General features: G+C 33.1%; 1 protein-coding gene across 3 annotated transcripts in view; it reads right to left on the minus strand.

Moving 5' to 3' along the window:
* Positions 1 to 2,324: 2,324 nt before the first annotated feature.
* LOC118186910 (glucose-6-phosphate exchanger SLC37A4-like) overlaps positions 2,325 to 17,535 on the minus strand; it is a 61,435-nt gene continuing 46,224 nt past the window's right edge. For all 3 annotated transcript variants that reach the window (XM_085815505.1, XM_085815504.1, XM_085815503.1), the window contains 3 exons: positions 16,745 to 16,858; positions 8,626 to 8,764; positions 2,325 to 2,521 (listed from right to left, as the gene is read on the minus strand). In XM_085815505.1, coding sequence (XP_085671631.1) covers positions 2,358 to 2,521; positions 8,626 to 8,764; positions 16,745 to 16,858 — 417 coding nt within the window. In that variant the 3' untranslated portion in view covers positions 2,325 to 2,357. The remainder of the gene's footprint in view (positions 2,522 to 8,625; positions 8,765 to 16,744; positions 16,859 to 17,535) is intronic.

A 17,535-nucleotide genomic window follows, 5' to 3' on the forward strand; every position in this document is an offset into this window, starting at 1 on the left:
TTTGGTATGTCCCATAGTTCTGTGTCCACGGAACAACAGCTGATGCGCGAATTATAATGAAAAGTGTTCTTTTAGAAATGAAGTCAGCGACCTACATTATCCCCTAATGAAAACGCAAAAGACAACAAATGGAACATTTCCCATCCAACTTCTATTTGTCAATAAGGAATAATGCAAAGCATCGACAATAATTCTTTAGCATTGCAAATTGCAGTGATGAACCAAATAAATCTCTTGGCAGCATGTACAAAGATGAATGAAGTTCCTGAATTAAGAGTTCTCACTTTTCTTTGTCAAGGAGATTGGTTTGCGTGGCCAGAAAAATGAATTATATATTTCCTTCACTAAATAATTACTGAAATTCTACAGTACCGTTTCATTTCACGATTTTTTTTTCGGGGGGGGGGGGGGGGGGGGTCCGCGAAAGTCTGTTCACTAATTACTCATTTTCTTTGGCAATTCGTCATCTTTTCATCATAAATTTCCATTATTTATCATACTCAAAAGTTGGCAATGTCTGTATTTTATTCCAAATTGCCTTAGAAGAATAGACATCTGTCGGACAGAAAGTCTAGCTTCGATTAAGTGAACTATCGGATTTCTTTACCTTCTTCTTTTATCAGTTTCTTCCCACTGTTTAGTAGATACTGCTACTCATCAGACTGATATGAATTCTAAAAATGCTTTTATGCCATTCAACTTCATTCTGAAGCTCTTTTCATTCTTGAAAATTCGTAACGAAGTCAATACTTATTGATAACCTAGCTCTTCAATTTCAGTTAGGATAGTAAAATTTAGTACTTGTAATCTCTAATCTCACTTTTCTTGTTCTTGAATGTAGTGTTATCCACGTTAGAGATGGATGATTCGCTTCGGAACTAATTCAAAGAACTGATCCACTTTACGGAGCAAATGAACAGTTATTCCGCAAAACGGAGGGGGAATTCTTTTACAGCTTATTGAGAGCTCATTTTGGAAGTGTGCCACTAAACTTTAATTCCTCCTACATAATCACTAACGTTGTTTCTTTATTATTTACTGGTAACGTTTCTGACTACCGTGTGTGTGTATTAGAGATGTGCTATTTGTTTAAAGAGCGAATGCTTGACTGGCAGAAAAAAGAGCAGGAACTCTTGAGTTCACCTACCGCGAGCTGTTGTTGGAAGCATGCCAAGAATGTCCGATTCCTATTTCACGATAGTTTCATGGTTTAGTTTCATGACATTTACGGCAAAGTCGCGAGGGCTATCTGCCTAAGGGGATTGATGACTTCTTATAGAGGACTTTCTAAGACTGACTCGTATACACATGACAAAACCACAAAAACGCTCATGCAGTCAGCCCATTCGCGGGAACCGAACTATCAGTGTTCGGTAACTTTTACCGCTCGGCCGCTGGTGAGCCCATTTCACGACAGAAAAAAATATTTATCGTCCCGTGATAAACGCGAGTTTAATTTTTATCTATTTCCGGCTTTTTCAAAAAAAAATTTTTATTCTAGAACTTTATTGTTAGTTCTGTGAAGAAAGGAGGTTTTAGGATATATTAAAACCACAACTGAAAGAAATCATTTCAGGGAATTAGTGTTTGTTTGATTCGATTCTTCCGATCGCATTCCTCGCTAACCGTTTCGGATCCCATTGCTCGTCCGATTCTTTTCGCTCTTCATCCTGCCTAATAGCTCTTGATTTACTCTTCGATCCCGATCTTTTTTCTCAAGCTTATCTTTAGTGAACAGTGAGTTATAAAAAAGAACTGATTCTGTTCAGTGAATGAAAAGTTCTAATCTGATCGCATAAAAGTGCGATTTTGTCCATCGCTAATCCATATTGTTCCATGCTCCTTACACATATTAAGAGATACCAGCCTTCGGGTAAAATCTAGAATCTCCGCACTTCTCATTATATCTCTCAGTCTCCCGGCAAGTATCAATCTTCTAGTTATCTGTCTGAATTTAGATCCTTTCTTTCACATGTAGATCTAGAATAAAAATTTCAGAAAAAGAAAGATATGAAGGAAATTTTAAGAAAGCTCCTTAAAATAACAAGCAATAATTAAATAGAATCCAGTTTAATAATCCTTATAATTATCCCTAAAATAACTGGATAATAAAGGCAATGATATTAGAGTCATTTAATAAACTTATTTTTTCTTCCGTTATTTTTAAAATAATTTCATTCATGTTAATTTTTAAGAAATGTATTTTATGAATTTTAATATATTTACATACAACATTTTGTGAAGACTATGTAAAATTTAGAATTAATTATTACAAATCTTCCAAAAAAGCTTTGGAATAGCACAAACAAGAAAAAGTTAGCAACTTCTCTAAAAGAATAATTTATTAATAAATAAAATTATACATTTTTCTTCACAATACTATATTTTGATTTAAGATTCCTGTTCCAGAGCATAATAGGTATAATGAATGCCACTGCAATTTCTAAAGCAAAGAAAAGGCTGGACCATCCGTAATACTCTGCTATGAAACTGAAGGGGTAACCTGATATTATCGCTCCAACTGAAAATGATAACAAAAATTTTCATGTCGGTAAAATTAAACACGTTATTCACATTTATTTTGAGGAAAAATATATAATAACAAAATTTAAAATCTTATTTCAAGTATAGTTAGAATGGAAACACTCTAATGTGAAACTTAAAGTTAGATGATAAAAAAACAACCTTAGAAAAGATCAGGTTTTGAAGAAAATTAACATAGAGTCATCTGTTGAAGAAAAGAGTAATAAAACTTGAAAAGGTAAGAGTTTTCAGTGTTAGGAAGAACTAGTTTGGAATTAATCTCATTAACTTCAATAGGGTACATTTTTGTGAATCTGAAAAGCTTTAAAGAAATCTGAGTCGCCTACTGAAGAAGCTTTGTTGATAATATCCGCAAAAGCCAAAACTGCAGTTAAATAATTACCTGTCATTAGTTATAGAAAATTGTTTATTTCTAGCTTTCGAAAATAGGATTAGTGTTATTTGTTACGTAATTTTAAGACCATTTTAATTTGGCAGATATAAACCCACACTGATAAGAAATATTGTAATTTCTCAAAGAATTAAAATCACAGATAGGATTTTTAGGAATCGAAGAACAAATTTTACAATTTCAAAGTTGCTCGGATTCTCCATAAGTTCAGCTTTCAGTTCATTTTCTCACTTGTCAATAATATTCGCCCGATCTCCGATACTCTTTATAATCAATAGAGATTCACTCAAAGTCAACGATATTTTACTATGTTTTATTGCCTAATTTTAACTTATTTCAAATTCTCGATGATGGCTATACATAAATTTCATCAACAGTTATTTAAAAATTTCCAGAACATCAGAAAATGATAATTACAATTTCACTCTCATGATATGAAAGTACAGAGTTCTTGTGAAATATTTATCATAAACTGAAGCCATGTAAAAAGAAGAAACATTTACCATTAATTCATATGGGAAACATTTTCCATCGTTCCCATGCCTGTATAAAAGCGCTTATCAAATCCTAGCAAAATGCTTAACACCTAAAATAACACTAAATGCAAGAGTTTAAATAATATATGTAGTACAGTTTTATCACTCAGAAGTGGAAGATAGCGAATTTTGTGGATCTTAGTGGAAAGCGTAGAGGTGATCATAATGTATAAACTGAGTTGTTTGGAGATTTAAGTGGTGGAAATCAATGACCTTGTTACTTCTTCTTCTTCTTCTTGTGCATTAATAAGTGAAAATGGAGAAAGAATATTGAACCAACATCATATTTTATGAATAATATTTAACTGAAAAGTAGCCGTAGACAAATAGAGGTTAAGTTTTATTTTAATACATTTTCACTAATGGGAAATCTGCGTCCGCTTATCTCCAACCAGCTATCCGAAATTAAGCATGCATCCAGACAAAGATAATAATAATGAATTTTAAGCATGAGAATCATTAAGTAGGAAACGATTTTTTATTCTTCCTGAATTTTAAATGGAAAGTCTGATTTACATAAGTTTGTAGGTCCATAACAAGAGTAAATATATTCTCTAGATTTGGCTATATTGGGATGCATTTCTCATTTTAAATATTTCCAAAAATCGTAATTCTGTAGTGTTGATCCAATTTGTAAAGTAATAATTTCATTTTCTAACGTATGTTTTCAATATTAAATGTGTCAGAAAGATTTTGGGCAATATGTGTGAAATATGTGTGATTTTGGGGCATTTAAATCCGTTTGAAAGAAACATACACATGTTGCACAATAACTTTTTCAAAATTATGAAATCTGGTCTCAAAATCATCAATCGCTTTTTTTAAAAAATTTCTGGTATTTTTCTACATTCTAATTATATAACTAAGGCGCCATAAATGTAAGCTTTGTTAGCTTCTTAAATATTTTATTCTTCTCCTTTAAAACTAACATTACACTGAAGTTATGTGCGTTGGTATTACAATCGAAAACTTTACTGCTAAGCTGCATTCACATTTTATTATTCACATAGCAAAAAGAAAGAACTACTAATTGTGTAAAATCCTAAATACAGAGATAAAATATCCACTGGACTCCTGTTCTATAATTGACACTTATCATTCACTGTGTGTCCTGTTCAAAATCTTTTTTAAAACGTTGTTTATCCATATATATATTTCAACATCGCTAAAACGTTGTTTATCCTTATATATTATTCCAGTTAGTGTTATTCTATTTTTTATTCTAAAATCGTTTTCTTTTACTTATTCTTACTATTGCCTTTACCATTTTTTGAACTTTGTTTTTCTGTGACCATGCACTTGAAAGCCGTTGAGTTATAGGTTCCTCATTCTAACCAGTACAACGTCTAGGCATAGAGCCAACAATAGCTTTCTTTGGTGTGCCTCTTCTTCGGAAAAGTGTTACAGTCACAGTGTCTATTGAAACAGGTAGTTCATAAATTCGTAAGGCTGAGCTGTGGTAGATCCCAAGGACTTCATCTCGCTCAGCTGCGTGGGCAATGCCATGCGTAGTGGGTGAGCGATTGGTGATCGCTAAATAAGGTCCTTCACGTTTAGGCATGAATTTTCGATTTTTTTTATTTTGTGATCTGCTAATAGGATGTAGCGTTACTCATACTCTGTCACCTGCTTTGTAGGAAGCCTTTTGTCGTTGACGATCAGCGCTCTTAGATCGTGCGTAATATCAACCGTTATTCTTAACTCTCCGCGAAACTGCTCAGAATCGCGAAGACTCTATTAAAACAGCGTGGAACCTTGACGATTCTTGAAAACTTCTCTGAATCGGGATGATTCCTTTAAAACCGTAGAGAATCAGGGTGATTCCATTCAACTTTCACTGAATCGGAATGATAAACTTAACTGCACAGAATCAGGATGATTCTTCAAAACTCCGCTGAATCAAGGTGATTCGTCTAAAACTGCATAGAATCAGGGTCATTCGTCTAAAATTGCATATAATCAGGGTCATTCCATTCAAACTTCACTGAATCAGGATGATTCATCCAACTGCATGAAATCAGGATCATTGTTCAAAACTTCATTGAATCAGGAGGATTCGCTCAGAGCTGCACAGAATGAAGGCAATTCTCTTCAAACTTCACTGAATGGAAATAAATCATTTTGCTGAGTAGAATCAAGATGATTTTTTTTTTTTTTTTTTTTTTTTTTTTTTTAAGCATCACTTCTTCGTTTGACCAGTGGGCCAAGGACTTAGCTTCTCTGAGAAGATGGTCCAAGCGTGGTAAAGAATAAGTGTCTGCAATAGTAGTGGAATTTATTTTGCGGTAGTCGAAGCAAATTCTTATGCTAGGTATCAATATAACAGGATTGGCATAAGGAGATTCGCATTCTTCAGTTATATTACTAACCAGAAGAGAATTCTTTTTCAGCAGTTATCTTTTTCATTCTATAAGGAGGTTCTACAACTGATACACTGTTCCCAGTATTAATGCGATATTCACTATATGGTGTTGGATCTCTCCCTTGTTCGAAGCAACTCTTCAATTCCTCCAGTAAGCGATTTAGTTGAGTACGTTTAGTTGAGTCTATTTAGATGTTTACCTTAGTCACTTCAATGATTTAGTAAAGAGGACGTTTAAAACACTTTAATTTAATTAAACGTTTCTGCATTTCTTTTCTGAGAATCAGAAATGGATGTAGAATTTTCGTTCTTGAAGTCTTAAACATTGGTTATTCTCAATCGAATAAATCACCCGGGTCCAGCGTTGAGCTGCCATTTTATAACCGGAAGACAAAAAAAATCTGAGCGTTATCAGCTTCTTAAATATTATATTCTTTTTCTTTAAAACTAACATTACGCTGGAGGTATGTGTGTTGGTATTATAGTAGAAAACATAATTACTAAGCTGCATTCACATTATAAAAAGAAAGAATTACCAGTCGTGTAAAAGCCAGATCTTCAACAGCATTTTTAAAACATTGTTGATCATTGATCATTATTTGTATTTCAGCATTGTTAAAATGGTTTTACCTTTACGTCTTTCTCGCTTACCATTTTCCGGCCAGAATGCAAATTTCTAGTTTACGCGTATTCAAATGAGGTAGAAAGAGAGAGCATTTAAAGGAAGATTTTAGATGATAGAATCAGAGCGTGTTCCGCTTGCTGAAGGCCACGTTTGCTACTTGATTCTCTTAAGAGTTGGTTATCTGCGCCGTTGCATTATTCTCTCCATTTAACTTGCCACGCCGACTTTCGGTTTTTGAGTCAACTTGTGCTTATTTTCTCTGTGTAGCTTTTTGGCTAACTTACAATTAACTTAGTCTAACTTAAATTCTCTTACGTTTTGAGTTAAGCCATAAATTCTCTTTTGTTTTGATCTAAGCCATAAATGCTGGCTGGTTCTATAAGTACGAACTATGTCTTCTGTTAATCTTTTATCTGAGATAAATAACAGAGTTTTACACCCTTCCCTTATGTCTGTCGTAATTTCAAAGACATAGTAATAAGTCACTGTCAGATAACAGACTCTATAATCCTTGTATACTTTGTCAATATATCTACATCTTAAGTCTTTTCTTTCAAAGCAGACATACCCAAAAATTCTTCCTTAGATACATAATTTTTAAAAGCCATCCTAATAAAAAGAAAGACGCTGTTGCGCTGGATCACTTATGTCTGTCAATTCATCAAACTGAAGGAAAAAATAGCATCTATTAATATCGTTATACCATTGTTCGCTTATATTTTGACTCATTTTCTAAATCCTCCGCATCACGTTTGATAATTGTAGATTTTCAGTTGCAATAATAAGTTTAATCTTACTCTTAAAATCGTTAAAAAAATAATCTGATATTTCCAAGAAAGTTCCTTTTATAAATTTCTAGTCAGAAAATAGCTTACATTTTGTTGCCAGAATATGGCTTACTTTGGTTGATGCAATAGTTACTACACGAGATTTCAGCAAATGTTTTATTAAAATATTTTATTGATCTCTTTATTAAGATCCCTAATTTTATTTTTTCTCAAGTCATTATTTTGTAGATGATTCGATTGATGCTTGTTATGTAAAATTTAAAAAGAACCTCTCCAATTACTCTTTTTTTAAGAAAAGCTACAAAGGCACTGTACATTAAAGAAACAATATTTATCATTGTAAAAAAAGTAATTAAGTTTCTATAACTCTTTAAAAAAATGTTTGAAAGCTTCCAGATTTTATTATCATGCCCAAATGGGTCTTTTTTTTTCCCATTTACAGACACATACAAGTTTCTAGAACATTTGGGCTAACGCCATATTAGGCTAAAATATTTAAAAATAACATATCTTTAGAAATCCTACAGATAGTCTCGCGCGTTGCAAATAAAGATGTTTTATTCCCTACAGTGCTGCCACTGCTCGCTTTGAATTTGTTCAGTTTTTTAATCAAAAATTCTTTAAAATTTTACAAAATAAGAAATAGACAATAAAAAAAATTCGAAATTCCTAATTCGGGCTTCCAACTGCCCGTGTTTGGGTGGAGGACTATGTTATTCGGAATTTGATGACTCTAGGTACCGTCGTTTTTTTCACAATGCAAGAAACATATCTACATTCATGCACATTCTCCTTTATTTGACTTCTTTTAAAATAATACAGGGAGTTAATATTTGGTGGCAACAATTTGAAAAGTGTTTCGGCCTTTTACGGTGATTCAACGCAAAATCCCGTTCGAGACTAAAAGCCTTTCTGAGCTAACGCTCTTTGGGCTAAAAAAAGACCAATTTTTTATTTATTTATTTCTCATTTTAATGGTGTCATTTATCTTGACATTAGCTAGGCTCAGCTATACCTCTATCACCAGTGATACTACAGAGGGTCTGGCCTAGCTTCATGTTATGTTATGTATGGAATAATAATACACAATAAAGCACATGTTATCAATCCTTCCAACCTCTTTGTTTATTTGCCTCTCCACCCACCCATCCCGATCTCAGATGTTTCCTCAGCAGCGATTTATAATGAAGGGGGCAAACACAGTGAAACACTGAAATGGTACGATTTCTGATGTTTTCACTCCAAATATTTGCAGAAGAAAACAAAAATTTGCAATCACATGATTTTTGCTGCCACCTCCAGAAAACCTGAAATGGGAAATGCTGAAATGTACGCCATATCTATAGTGGAATTTTTTCAGACTCAGTCTTTGGTCTTACCATTCCCAAACAAAGAGACGATAGCGTTTGCAGATCCGCTGAGATGGGGTGGAGCTGATTCTGATGCTGCTATTTGGAAGAGCACTATGCAACCGTAAATATTCATCCCCAAAGCGAAACCTGTGAAGATGATCCACATCTAAATAAACAAACAAACAAAATTCTAAGTGTGAAGTAAATTGTAAAAGCTAGCCGTTAATTCGTTGCTATTCAATGGTAACAACTACTAATCAATTTTAATCAAAATATTTAATGATTTTAGTTTATTATTTAAAATTATATGCATGAAAAGTTTTTTTTGAAATCCATAGTAAAATATCATTTAATCCGAAATCTTCATTTAATTCCTTAAAAAATACGCAATTGTAACGGCTGCTAATGTTTAGAAATAAGTAACACACAAATAAATACAAAATATTTGTCATAATTCAAATACTATGAAGCAAAAATATATTGAAGAATGAGAACATAGGGTTTAACAACAAGGTGGAAAAAGTAATGGCTGCGCATGGATAAATTTAAAAGGACTTTATTACCAAAGGTATAAACATCTACAGTTTCTTAATATAATCGCCTGCTATATCTAACTCCACTTGCCATCTTACTAAAAGGTGTCGTGTTCCAACAGTACACCCCCTTCTGTTGATATCTCAATAGACCTAACTTCATGACTTCAGCACAAGATTCTGTCTTCTGTGATTATGTCGCAATGATTCTTCCACTTTTCGCAAGGAGATCAAAGTCTCATAGCAATTTAGCATGCCAGGTATTGCAGTACCTCTTATCACTCGCATTGTTACACCGTTCGTTATTATGGAGAAGGATGAGATTTGTTACTAAAAAGTGGCATCGCTTTCTCAAATGCAAATAATTCCAGCATCTTTGAAAGCAGTGGGCAGTGGCATAATCAAATTCGCGACCGTCGCCTATGACAGTAACAGTAGGAGATACTAGTGCACCCATACTCACCTGATATGAGTTCGTGTGATTATGGTCCTACATCTAAAATAAAAGAACCACTATGAAGGATCAATTACAATGGAAGAGAGGAAGTTATCCGTGCTACAGGGAGCTCACTGCAGGACATCAGCCGAAGTGAAAGTATTGATGGAGTATAACTTCCAGTAATTTATCAGAAGGTGGTAGACACTGAAGCAATTATATTGTAAAAGTTTGGGTAATGAAGTCTTTTCAGAATTATAGAGAGTTGCCACTACTTTTTAAACAACTCTTATATTCTGAGTTAATTAAAGTACTTGAACATCTTCATTCGAATGATCTATTAGTAACACTTTCAAAAAACAGAATTCTTGCATCAATTGAAAATTAGAAAAATGAGTTAACTCTGGGAAAGTTAAACAAGACGTGATATTCAAAAGATTTATTTCTGCATATGAGGAGGGTTAAGAGAAGAGAAACGAAAAAGTTTCAACCATGATCGTTAGGTTAGTGAAAGTCCTGCCGTGAGGTTAGGTGTCATTAACCTGGCGTTAGGTTAGTGAAGTCTTAAATATATGTCTGAAATTCGTCAGGAAAAAAAAAAAAAAAAAAAATATGATATCGAAGAAATAATGAATATTCAAACTCTGCATAATGATTTATTTTTAATAATAAAAGAATGGAATCTAAGAAGCAAGTGAATTTTTTTTTTATTTTAAAAGAATGTATGTACTGGCAGCAAAATGATTTCAAAGCAAATTTACGAAATTAAAAATTATTTATTTAGTCGAAAACGTTAATGATTTTTCTATTTTCATTCCCATTTATGATTTTAGTTCTTATTTTAAGTGTTCAGTACTTGTTCATGAAATCGATTCTTCATTGTATTAAAGTTTTAGTTTGAATACCATTTAAGCTGCGCTACACTTTAGGTGTATAGTCGGTGGGGAGCGCGTCCGGGCACCCCTGTTCCCTACGTTGCATAATTATGCTGAAAAATACAGCAATTTTAAAAACGTTTGATGAATAAAAATTACATTTTTGAAATCAGAAATAGATTTTGAATTTTGGCAAAAGAATCAGAAGAAAATATTTCAGCTCTCAATCTAATTCTACTGATTTACAAACTGTTACTTCTTGCATTTATGTTGTACATTATTAAAATATTTAAAGAAGGTCGTAATTGAAAAATCAAAACTTGAAGGAAATCGTCTTAATTTTCTTCCATTCACAGAAGAAAGCTCTTTCCAGACTAGTATGATAATACAAACTCAGCTTTATGTAATAAAAAAATAGATAAAATAAAAGTAATGCATAATAATAATGTAATTTTAGTTGATCATTCTATTATTTCAAAAAATAATAATCAGATCTCCTTTGCGTTTTATAACAGCAATTTTGTGTCATGCTCCTAAAAGGAAATACTAGGTTTTTTTTATGCGCTGAAGCAACCGAAAATAGCCTTTCAAATTTACTTGGAATTCCCTCAATGTTTTTAATTAAACATTTAAGTTCTGTATATTCTTAGCGCAGATAAAAATTACACGCTGGTGAAATCATAAAATGTATTTACATGCGCAAGGCTTAAAAGTAGCCTTCAGAATGCGAACATTCTGTTGAGTCTTTGTGTAAAATTTGTTCTAAATTTCTTGCTTTTCGTTTATATACGAGATGAAAACAATTCACTTTGGTTATTCATGGCTGGAAAACTGCTGCGTGGATGACTGGACATTACGGCGACGGCGTAGTGGATGATCGCATGGAATTTGTAGAAGCACGACCAGCTTGATAGTTAAACATCATTTATTCTTGAATGACGAATTTCTTAATGCATAACTGTAGAAGACTAGAGCTTCTAAACACGCCCCATAATTTTAGATATGCAATTAAATTTTGTATAATGACGAATAGCTAGCAGAGACTGAGCGACAAGCTGTCAACACGCAGGCGAAGAGACGAAAGAGAGGGAAACTACGCAATTATTAACTATTTATGCAAAATAGGTGCACAAAGTACAGCTAAACTGTGAGTGGTTAAATTTTGACTTTCAGTTCCATTTATATCATCAGAATTAGATTTTTCTGGAAATGACGCAGAGCAAACAGAGGTACTATTTTTAAATTTGAGAAAGGAAATTTACGTTGCTAATTAATCTTTGACATATTCTTTATTTTTCTTACATACATATATATTGGATTTCACTTCTTTTGGTCTTTGTGTGGAACTGGTTCTAAATTTCTTAATTTTGTTTATATAGTTTCTAAGACGTATTATACCCCAATTACGCGAAGACTTTTATAGCATACACTTTTCTTTTAATAACATATATTTTTCCTTTTCCTCAACTTTGAGCCAGTACTGCTTTTGCGTTTTAAGATTTTACAGAAAACAGCATCTTTTACAAATTTCTTACGCCGCTTTTTTGGAGTCGACGATCACCCCACTCGAAGGTTTTAATTTTTACAGACCGCAAAGTGCACACAAAGTTAACACTTTGTACCCTATTGCATTCTTTTTCTAAGAACAACAATTTTTTGCACCTGCAGAACGGCTTTGAATTCTGCAAAGAACATAGTTTGGTCGGCGGAAGAATTAAGTATGTTTTCGTTTAGAAGGTCGTCCTAAATAAGTTTACATATTCTTCCATTTTTGTTTCCGATTGGTTTCCAATTTTTAGCTAATAAAGCTCAGATTTGATTTTATTCTTTAAAGATTCTTTGTGAAAAGTTTTTCGTTTTCTTGGCATTAAAAGTTTAGTTTACCATAATGGGAAACTTCCTAATTTTTTTTAGTGTTGTTTAAATGGCAATTTGGTTTGAATTACATTTGTTTTACTCTTTATATTTATTTGCATTTGAATTTCGGATTTTCATATCATGATTTTAGACCAATTTGATTTTTGTAATCTAGTCCGATTTATGTAAAACTTGAGTAATCTAGTCCGATTTATGTAAAACTTGAATATTTAATGGATATTTTACATAATGTAAAGTTTTTTGGGGTAGTCAATGTTATGTTTTTATTCGTTTTACCAAGTTTTTCGAAGGCATATACGGAAAATCCTGGTAGATTTGAGATTCGGGTTTTCGGTTTTATGAATTTTAGTGTCTTAAACGAAAATGTAATAGATTCTTTTTTCGGCTTTTGATCTCAAATGAACCAGGAGAACGAAACACATTTTCGAAACATATTGATCGACTTTTGTGAAGCTTTAATTCATTTTCCCCTGAGGAATTCTGAATAGGAGTTTCAGTAAAAGGAGATTAATTATTATTTTTATAATTTTATTGTCTTGTATTTTTTCCCTTTTGCATTTTCATTTTTATTTTTAGAATTTGTACTGCTACGAATTCTTATTTTAATTTTGATATGTTTGGATTTTGTGTTAAACCTCTTATACAACATTGCTAATAATAATATTGTTGAGGAATAACTTTGCTTTGACTCCAATTTACTTTTAACTTTAATTTAATCTTTAAGTAATCTTTAAATCTCTCTCTCTCTATATATATATATATATATATGTAGAATCGGTACTTACTGTCTAGGAATATGATGTTCGTAAACTTACTTTCGATGGTGGCTGTCTAAGGGCTAATAAACTAGTCCGATTTACGTAAAACTTGAATATTTAATGAAACATGAATAGTTGCTACGAACTACAAAGTAATTACATACGTAGAAGGAAATAGATGAGATTATTTATAAATGAAGAAAAGGAATCGTATTTTATAAGTAAACATCTTTGAATCGCGTCATCGTCTTAATGGCGGAATCTTCTATCATCTGACTTCGTCTGTCTTAATCGTCTGACTTCTATCATCGGAAAAGTAAAAGATTTATTTTCACAGCTTGTCGCGTCATCCGATTATAATGAACGATGCCATCCCACATATATATACCTATTTTACACAAAGACCCAAAGTGAAATTTAATACCAATAATTTTCCAAATATCCTATAAATATACAAAATAAGAATGAAAGGAATGTCAAAATGAAACCTAAAAATCATAAAAACCTGAAGATGTATACCAAAACCAGAAAAAATACAAAAGAAGAAGAATTCAACCAAATCTAATATAACGTTATTAAGAGGAGGATACATCAGACTCAACTGCAGTCCCCCTTCGACTTGAAAACCACTGCGTTTCTGCATCCAAAAATCAGCTGATGAATTATTCTTAAATATTTAATTATAACAGTTCATCTGAAAAATTGAAGTCCTACTCGACGCAGCGTAAAACTTGCAATGTCAGATCAAGCAAATGAATTTAATTAGATATTTGTTATTGAATTTAAAATTGAAAAAAAAGTAGAAAAACAAAAATTCAAAATAAAAATAGTAATAAATAAACCGAGAACACAAATTTAAAACTTAGTCAGAGGACGAAGAAGCAATCCAGTAGTGAAAAATAATAATCACACCCAAATGAAAAAAATCCCAAATTTGAATAAAGTAAATGATTCAGTACATTTTTTCACAGAACGTAAGATTAAACTTGAAAAAAAATTGAAATTAAAATGTAGAAATACAGATATATATAATGGAAACAATTATATAAAAATTGATTTTGATTAATTTTACATATTACAATGCACTAAAACGTAAAATTTAAAAATTTTAAGTAGATTTAATTTAATTTAAACTAAATTTAGTCAATTAATTTTAATTACAATTAAATATTTATGTTTTTGCAAAGGTTTGAATTTATATCAGATATTCTATTAGGAAAAATTAGCCTGTTTTGAAAATCCGTTTTAACAATGGGTGTTCCGCCAAATTCAAGGCTAACTATGGGGCCCACCAGCGGCCGAGCGGTAACGTCGCTGAACACTGGTAGTTCGGTCCGAGGTTCGAATCCCGCGAACGGGCTGGCTGCATGGGTGTTTTTGTGGTTTTCCCCATGTGTAACGTGTATATGAGCCAGTTTCCCTTAAAAAGTCCTCCACGAAGGCATCCCTCCCTTAAGGCAGATAGCTCTCGAGTGCTTTGCCGTAATCTAGTAAAATAAACCAAGGCTAACTATGTTCCTGTGTTTGATTTAGTTGCTAGGCGATAAACTGTCGTCTTGGTACATAGTCTCAGCATCACATAAAAAGCCGCTATGTAAAAGCGCCTAACGTAAAAGCGCCATTAGTTAAACTAGAAGGCTAAACTTTTACACTCATCCTGTTGATATTCGGTAATTCAGATGCATTTGTGTTTAGAAGTAAGGAGAACGGTCTTTCAAATATGAAAATCAAATATTTCCACCATTTTTATTCCCAGGAGCATTTTACGGAAAGAAATAACAAAACAAAGCTCTGAAGAAAATATTAGTAAAGGCTATACACATTTTTTCAGAATATATATATATATATTCTGAAAAAGTACTGAATCAAAACTGAAAAATATATTGTCAAATAATAATGCTTTAGTTCTGGTGCGAATGCGTAATCGGATTTGTATACGTAAATGGCGCTCTGACAGCAGTAGGTGCCCACCAGCGGCCGAGCGGTAAAGTCGCTGAACACTGGTAGTTCGGTCCGAGGTTCGAATCCCGCGAACGGGCTGGCTGCATGGGCGTTTTCGTGGTTTTCCTCATGTGTAACGTGTATACGAGCCAGTTTCCCTTAGAAAGTCCTCCACGAAAGGCATCCCTCCCCTTAGGCAGATAGCCCTAGTGTGCTTTGCCATAATTAAATACACCAACACCACCAGCAGTAGGTACTACAAAAGAAAGGTTGTTTATTATTCCGTTTTTACTTCGTTCCTATACATCGGCGGTTACCATAGCATTTGTTTTAAAATTTTGTTAAATATCATAAGCAGTGAGTAGAATGAGTATGCACTTATGTTTAGAAAACAGAATCAGCTACGGTATGGTTCGCGGTTTGAAGCCAAGGTAATCTCATGTGCAAGCTAAAAGAGAGCTCGCCTGTTGTCGTCTGAGGTTTGTTAAAACGGTTTCAAGGCATCAGATTCATAGTCAGAAAGCCTGAGCAAAAAAATCCACGATATCCAGTGAATATCAGCATCTGGCACTTTCAGTCAGGCGCCATAGGTCTCTTGCAGATAAATATGGGATGGGAATTTTTGATAGAAGACCCACCGTTTACATTCCACTATCACATGCATACAAGAAAATGCGTCTGGAATGATGTACAGAAGATCAGCTGTGGATCAAACATCAGTCGGTGAAAATACTCTTCAATGACGAATCTAAATTTAGCTTAGACATTGATTCCCAACGTATTTTCATCCGAAACGAAGTTGTTTTAAAATTTATTATTTCAACATCACGTTTTTATTTGTTTAATTACAGTAAAACATTATAGGGCTATCTTCTTAAGGGCAGGGATGCTTTTGTGGAGAACTAAGGGAAACATGCTGGTATACACGTTACACATGGGGGAAATTATGAAAACGCCCTTGCAGCCAGCCCGTTCGCCGGGAATCGAACCCCAATCTGCTAGTGTTCAGCGATTTTACCACTAGGCAACTAGTGGGTTCCTACATAGAGAAATAGACCATTATGACTTTGCAGATATCATACGGGATGACCACGTGGCACTCTATTTGTTTCACAGAAGCTTCATGATTGCTCAAAAGTACAGAGGGAAGATATTAGCCTCATGTGCAACTTTTCAAGGGCGCAGTTTACCCTCAGTTCCATGGATCAAAACGCACTTCTTTTGAACTCTATGCAGGGTTCAAAAGTAGACGAATTTCTTCAAAATGAAGATGGATTGACCAAGTCATATATTCAGTTATAGATCAATAAACCCGACTGAACATGACTGAGTGAAATTGGGAAGACAATCATAATTTGTCAATCACCTTCGAGAATCATTCGAGAGCTTGAGAATTACTTTGTTGCAGAAGTGGATGCGGCTGGCATATGAACTCATTTATTGTCCCGTTAACAGTATATTACGACTGTATTTCTGCTAAGTATAATGACTATATTCTATATTTTTGTTCAGGTAAAATTATACAAGACAGTATGTGGAAAGCAGTTTTGGATATTTCTGCTCTTCTACGCAGTAGTCAAGATCATGAATGGATACTTTCACTATTGCTTAACATAGATTGTTCCAATAATGTCGGAAAAATTTTTGTTATAAAAAGAGTGTTTATTGTCTTAACATTAACACAAGTTTACATACACTGAAACAACGAAACTAAAATTCACTTACCATGGATGAACTTTCAGAAATAGTGACCTGTAGAAGATGAATGAACAAAAGATTTCCCAGCATAAAAATAATAGCAACTCTCAAGCGTAAATTTGGCTTACACTGTTGGTTCGTCTACAAAAAAAAAAAAAAAAAGTAAATAAGCATCTCCCAGTAGTTGTGTAAAAGAATAATGTCACGTATCTTTTATTGTTGCAACAAAAATGCAATATGCTTTCAGATTAATAGTACGGAATACATTTTACATTTCAAGCAAAAGTTTCAGTTTTAGAAATATACAATATTTCCTATTTTTAAATTTCAAAACAGTTATCATAATTATAGGTAATCAGGACATTTTCTTAATTATAACTATAAAATATGCACTTGTACATAGAATTTTTTAATATATTAAAATGTTGTAATAATGTGAACATGAAATGTCCTCACGTAGTCTGGAATTTTCAACCTCTTTTATACCAATTTCTCATTGTCTTGAAATTTAAAGAAACCGCTGTTGTTTAAACATGGAGAAAAAAAAATCTGTCATTTAAAGATCAGATTAGTTGTAGGGACCATTACGATTCTTTGACGCAGGAAACATGAAAATTCGATACTTGTGTGTTATCGCAACAACCTTAATAGAAATCACCAAATTTTCAGAATGTGCCAAACTCTGACAACAGTGCGCATAATCATTCTTCAGGCAATCATGCTGATAACAACATTCATTCTGTCTAACAACATTGCCATTTTCGTATGCCTTCTTTTTTATTGTTTTTTTGCAACGGTTTTTATAAACAAATCGTGAT

Source organism: Stegodyphus dumicola, chromosome 4 (assembly GCF_044657685.1).
Source record: "Stegodyphus dumicola isolate Sdum_Otavi_A_Nest chromosome 4, ASM4465768v1".
Classification (NCBI taxonomy): domain Eukaryota; kingdom Metazoa; phylum Arthropoda; class Arachnida; order Araneae; family Eresidae; genus Stegodyphus; species Stegodyphus dumicola.